The sequence below is a fragment of the Orbicella franksi genome, chromosome 7 (assembly GCF_964199315.1).
Source record: "Orbicella franksi chromosome 7, jaOrbFran1.1, whole genome shotgun sequence".
NCBI classification, from domain to species: domain Eukaryota; kingdom Metazoa; phylum Cnidaria; class Anthozoa; order Scleractinia; family Merulinidae; genus Orbicella; species Orbicella franksi.
In genome coordinates this window covers 13,477,786-13,484,252 of record NC_138151.1, presented here as the reverse complement: position 1 = coordinate 13,484,252, position 6,467 = coordinate 13,477,786, and the positions used below count along the sequence as shown (strand labels likewise).

The 6,467-nt window shown below is 38.7% G+C and overlaps 1 protein-coding gene across 1 annotated transcript in view; it reads right to left on the bottom strand.

The window, feature by feature from the left end:
• Positions 1 to 5,374, bottom strand: part of LOC145492172 (uncharacterized) — a 6,176-nt gene extending 802 nt beyond the window's left edge. The window contains exons 1-7 of the mRNA XM_081471512.1: positions 4,981 to 5,374; positions 4,476 to 4,650; positions 3,992 to 4,093; positions 3,234 to 3,308; positions 2,736 to 2,822; positions 1,444 to 1,524; positions 1 to 681 (exon numbers count right to left, since the gene is read on the bottom strand). The exon at positions 1 to 681 is cut by the window's left edge and continues 802 nt beyond it. Coding sequence (XP_081327638.1) covers positions 149 to 681; positions 1,444 to 1,524; positions 2,736 to 2,822; positions 3,234 to 3,308; positions 3,992 to 4,093; positions 4,476 to 4,650; positions 4,981 to 5,010 — 1,083 coding nt within the window. The 5' untranslated portion in view covers positions 5,011 to 5,374 and the 3' untranslated portion in view covers positions 1 to 148. The remainder of the gene's footprint in view (positions 682 to 1,443; positions 1,525 to 2,735; positions 2,823 to 3,233; positions 3,309 to 3,991; positions 4,094 to 4,475; positions 4,651 to 4,980) is intronic.
• Between the last annotated feature and the right edge of the window lie 1,093 nt (positions 5,375 to 6,467).

Here is a 6,467-nt window from a genome sequence, read left to right as displayed (position 1 = left end):
GGGAAGATAATGCGGTCCGTTCGATGTCGGTGATCATGGGTTAATTTTAGATTAAGTTGGTAATTGCTGCTTCAGGTTTGACGTAAAGCCCTTAATAAGTCTCTTCTGGCTTTAGGAAACTTTTTGACACGCTTGATACAAGACGAACTTATAATGCTTCATAGAAGCTACTCGTTTCGTTCGATTCAACAAGCACGCTGAAATCGAACAATTTTATCCCCGACAACCCCGCCCCTTTACTCAACAACCCCTCCCCATTTCCGCTACACCCCTTCCACTGTCGTGCAGAATCCAGCACCTGTAACTCGTCTGATGGAAGAACTTCAGATGGTGGAAATACCGCGTTAGGGGGGTTTGCACTGCTAGCCGCACCCTCTGCATTCTCGCGCACTGGATCGTAGCCCAGGATTGTGGCAATGTCCATGACGAATTCGTACGTGTAATGTTTTCCACGCACTTTCTCCAACACCGACTTCCCATAATAATATCGAAGACCACGGGAAAGCTTTAGGAAAGTCATGGCAGGTTTTTTCTTAAGCGTACCCCACAGCTTCGCTAGTTTATCCGGCTCCAAGATTCGAAATTCGTACTTTCGTTCTCTGGTCCATTCCACTACACGTTCAGAAGGTGAAGAAACAAGCAGCGAAAGAATAAACTGCCAAAGCTGCATTGGACCATTGCCTGCAAGATCGAATTAAAAAACAAAGAATCAAGCTACTGGAGAAATTAAAAGGACTGGAATCAAAATATATTTGAAAGTGGTCATTTATAAAAGAAAACGTTAGTTGCAAAAGATTAACGAACGATTGTAATTTCGGACAAACAAAGTGTCCAAAAATATAACCGTCCGAAATATTTACAATACACTATAAAACTTGGAAGTAGTTCCAAAGTTCTTAGTTTCCTTCATGGGCTTTATGAAGCGAACTCTAGTTGAGACAACCTTGACATACGTAACAGCTTGATAGCAGTCGCGCTATTTTCTCGTCAGTGTATTCATAAAACCTTGAGACTGCAGTAAAACTACCGTTTTTGTCGATGTTGTTTAGTCTAATTCGTGTTTTCAAGGCGTAAATTTACTTTAATTATGTTACAGCGAAGTGTCCGCAATTCTTGTCAGAAATTCTCCCGAAATGAGTTAAAAAAAGTGTCCGAAAATTTAACGTCCCGAACAAAACTTCCGGAATTTTAACCTCCCATTTTTTTTCTTTTGCAAGTAATGTACTCTTTTCTGGTAGGCCTCAGAATTCTCTTCAGAAAACATACATGTACTGATATCTCTGTTACAAATTATAATACGATTGTCTTTCATATGAATGAATTTTAACAGTGTCTCTGAGACTTTCACAAAAATATCTCACTTCTAAGAAACAATACCAACGGTGAAAAGTTTAGGTTTATACTCAACCAGCCAGCCAGCTGACTTAAGTCATTTTAACGTACCATCATACATTATCTTTGGTTTGGGCCCTCGATTCCTTTTTACTCTTGGAGGTTCATCGTGTTCAACTTGATTAGCGGCTCCTGAAAGATATCAAAGGAATAAAACATCAACAATTAATGCCTCCGAAATTAAACCAGAGAGAAACTTTACTTCTACTTTCCCTGCGTAAATACTGAATCTTTGTAGGTTTCCATTGCTTTTTACCAAGTTGTCCTAACAAAAAACCGTACAAATTTATATACGCTTGTATAGAGGGAGGCATGGTGCAGTATTCAGGTATTTTGGCCCAGGGACAACACAATGGCCCCGGCCTGAAAGTACCCAATAGGTTTTTTTTTCCCTGCTTGATACGGAAATTAGCATATTTGAAGGCTGGGTTTCGGGATTTTGAAGGAAAACGCGGCGAGATTCGGGATTGTAATTGTATGAACGAGACAGGGGATTTGACATTTTAAAGAAACAAGAATCGGGAATTCGAAATTTCACTTTAAAGCAACCGAGTATTGAAGTGCCTAGGTTTGCTGTGAGAGAGTCTGGACCTAGACTGAAAAGAATCTTTTTTCATTGAGGTAAGGAACTTAAGAAAATATTACCAGAATCGGGATTATCGTCGGAATTACGGGATTGAGGGGAATTCTGGTCGGGATGTCAGTAGGAATTGATCGATGAAGAACCCTCTCGCCGGGCGTCCAATCCCGACTGTTCGACTTCAACAATGAGCGAAATTCTCCTCCACGATACCCGAACATGACAAAACTGTCTGTTTTACTTTTTTATTTATTTATTCATTTTTATAATTACATTACATTCATTAAGTTACACCTACATTGTATATTACACTACCACACACTTCTACACTACATAGTAATTTACTTAATTACGTTACATACTACTTTTACATCCACATTGTATACTACACTACTTCACACTACTTCACACTACTTATACTTAACACCCGAAACGGAAATAAATCAATAAGGTTTACAACGCTTACAACGCTACATAAGTTTTCTAACAATACAAAAAAAAGTGTGTATACAATAAATATTCAACAAAAAATATACAAATAAGTGTCTCTAATTAATGAGAGGCTTCCACTTTCCTTCGTGGATTTTAAGTCGGTTGTTCTTTATGGCTATAGATCGTTCAATGGATTCTATGTGATCTTATTTTATCATGAGATGACGCAATGATGGTAAAATATTCTTCAAACGACTGTGGTAAATAACTAGCTTTCCAGCGATGATAATATGATTTAAAAGCAATCAATGAGACTGTCTGTTTTACTTGCCTGTTTCTAGATTGGGGTTCGCTTGTTTGTTACACCAAGTTGCATTTCGTTTGTAATTTGGTAGCTTTCGTTTTCGCCTGGAGCCTTCTGTAAAAAAAGATAATAAATAAAAATAAAAAAGAATAACAAAAAATTAAATATCACAAACTGAGGGATTATGGCATCTATTATCAAATATTTCAAGATTTTTTGTTTAGTTTTGTCTTTGGATCAGTGATTGGTTCAGGAAAACATTGTATTTTCTTAGCCAGTCAGATGTAGGCGTAAAGAACCAATCGTAGCTTCGTTTGTTCGTACTTTCCCGCGCTTGGTGCCGGCTACATGCTTGGTTTACAATTAACAGTTCGTAATCACTTTGCATTGTTCCGTCGCTGCACGTTTTTTTTTTGAAATCTAAACTGAGTTAATTAATAGCAAGAGAGTGTAGCCTAACATATTTTTAAACATTTCTCAATGAGATTTAATTAGACCCCATCGTTAATTTTACTTTTCACATACCTTCACCTGGTGAGTGCGGTGCCCTGCCCTCTGACGATGTTTGGGGTACAACGCACCTTGCATTACTCAGATGTCCTAGCAAACAATAGAAAAAAAGAAAAAGATATATTATTAGTGTAAATCTATTAGCGTTCTATCCCGAATACCGTTCTCTGATTCGCTCTCGATTTCTATGCGTAATAGTTGACTTGGGCTGCGCCCTCGTCAACTAATCTCTAGTTCATAATCTAATTGTTTAGTAGTCACGTAAAAAAGTCGCAGAGGTCAAATTTTAATCTTCTTGACAAGATGGGCCATTTACACCGAGGGACCTGTCCCCGAAACTTGTTGCACCTTGCACTGCTAGTAACAACTTGTCTCCCTCGTTTGTAACAAACACCATTTTGTACTTTTGGTTGTAACACGACTCGCCCGAGATTCTTGAATTTGCTTGAAGGAGAGAGGGCCAGAACAGGACCACGTGACAACCCCAAGACTGTTCGGAAGAAAGAAACCATGCACCGAGTTACAGGCTCGATTTTCGGCTGGTTGTCGAGCCAAATTGATTTAGTCACTGGGCGTTCCGAGTGATAAACACGATTTTGAATAAAAGCGTTTAAGCGTTAAGACGGCGCTTTGTACATATTGTACCTAGCGAGGTATCGCACATAGAGAATTTTGAGGGACAGGGACAATGAGTGCGTCATTATCGACATTTTAATTCAAAAAAATATATATATATACAACAACGAAATGAAACAAAACAAAACAAATCATACCTGGTTCGCAGAGACCCACCAACAGACTATTTGAGACGTCATTCTGTGAATGTTCAACTCCATTCAAGCACTCCGTAATATTATAACCTTGCGTCATGCAAACTGAAATCGAAACATAGCGAAACCGATTTATTTAAAACAGCATGATGTCACCAATTGTTCCACTTTCTCGTTACCACGGTTACTCAGTTATAACCTGACAAAAAAAACATACTCTTTCACTTTTGAGAAAACCTTTTTAACAGCTTGTTGCTATAGCTAATTATGTTCAAAACGATCGAAGGCTTTCCAAGCCGAGTGTGATCCGATGTAATCCAGAGAGTGAAATTAAGATTTATCTCAAGATTTCACTTAAAGTTACCTTGTCAAAATAGTTATTCGGCCTTACTGATTTGAATAAACATTACGTCAAATCTATGTGGGTTGCACTAATTATAGCTAAGAAATGTCGCAACATTCGCACTCTTTAGTGTAATATGTTTACCTGTTTGAGAATTATTGACAGAACTTTGGCGCAAAATACTATCCCTTTGATAACGCCACATCGGCTGGTTTTCCATAACAGCAGCAGCTTGCCTCCGAGGTAAATTTGCCTGTGAGTTTAGCTGTTGATGTGGCATTTCTTGATGTTCAGATTTATCTAGCAGAAAGTTCATTATCTGCGAAAGGGTCCACAGATATACAAACGTTATTACTGTAAAAGCAGGCTAATAAATCATGTCTCGCAAATTTATCAGGATTAATGTTTCAGATTTTTGTTAAAAGTCGTTTGCATGAAGTCAGTTAAGTCAGAATGTTTTTAAAAGTCAGTTAGCGCTAATAAATTTCGCCAGATAGAACTGTAAGTGACGAAAATCTAACTCTTGAATCACGACATCGGCAGGTTGAGATGATCCAAAATATGCGTAAAAAAATTCATTTGTGATACAGTGCATTCAGTTACTTGCGTTTCGGTTAATTGCAAACAAATATACTACAAATAAACTCACCCTTGTAAACTGGACATTAGATCCATCCATAATTTCATTTGTAAGCTAAAATCGGATGCATGCGAACGTAATTTATCAGCAGCGAACAAGCTAAAGTCTTTCGTTCATTTACTGAAACCAGCATCGCGTGATGTTATTTAATGGAGGCCCTTGAAGTGACGTCAAAACATCTATGACGTAAGAAAAAAATCAACTGTCACGGCATTCCACAACGTGCACTCGCCCAAACTACTTCAAAACCACCTGAGACGCGGGTAAACCGCAAAGAATACAACACGGCAACAAGGTGAATCAATTTTATTTGCAGGACATTTCATTTTATACCTTTTGAAACAAAACCTTTTAGTTCCCGTACAAACCCTTGCAATGGCGTCTTTGTACCACAACAACGCTCGTATAATTACTCCGGCCCAGGCCCTCAGGGCCAGGGCAGGAGTTGAAAATTCGGCTTGATCTGTAGTCGTCGCCAGAATTCTGCATTCTTGCGCAATAGTGTGACGTAGTCCCAGGGCGCTTTGCTGGCGAGCTTTTCCACGGACCTATCACGTGCTCAACGTGACAGGCCACGCTCGTAGAAAAACTTGTGGAAAAGTACTGGCGGAAAAGATCGGTGGAATACTGTTTACGGGCGAGCGAACACTTTTGTAGAGGTAAGCTCAAGTGTTGTGTTTTCTTTGTTATGATTTTGAGTTGTGCTGTAGCTTTTCTCAAACACTGCAACATTCTAGCCCTCATATCGGCCGAATACAAATAAAAGTTGAATGCCAGTGAGATACCTTGAATGCCACACTTATGAAAGTACACTGAATGCCTGCGCAAAAATCGATTGCACTAAAATGTACCACTCAGAACCTGAATGCCAGAATTCCTATGTAAACAAGTTAGAAGTGAATAATGACCGTAATTATTCTTGCTCAGAACTTGGCAAAGACAAGTCTATTTCAATAAAGGACTGTAGATCTCGATATGCTGAGTTTATTTATTATCATCGTGTTAAGGCTAGCTGCCATATAGTTCGATGTGATCGTGAACCAAGCAGAATTTCAGTGAAACGGCTTACTCGTGTTCTACAAAAAAGCAGGAAAGTAAGGAGGTTAATTAAAAAACACATTATCAGGAATGTACCACGGTCATCTCGAATTCATCTTTATACTACATTTAGAAGTGCTCGTTCAACTGTTGATTACAGTTATAACACCGTTCAATGCAGATCTTGTCATAAGGTTAAAGTAAGAAAAAAGCGAGTTTTCTCCGTGGGAATGAAATCTCATCTTGCTGTAGCATCACGCAGAGGAAATCGTAAGACTGCTAACCTGAAGTTTAAGCTGAAAGGAAACGGTAGATTTCCAAATGCATCAAGTAAAGATATTTCAACAGAATCACGGGTTTATAAGAATTTGAATCACAGAGTCAACTATTGCCAATCAAGCCTTTGTACGGATATAGAAAAAAATCCAGGGCCAGTTTCAGTTGTTCCTTCTCAAACA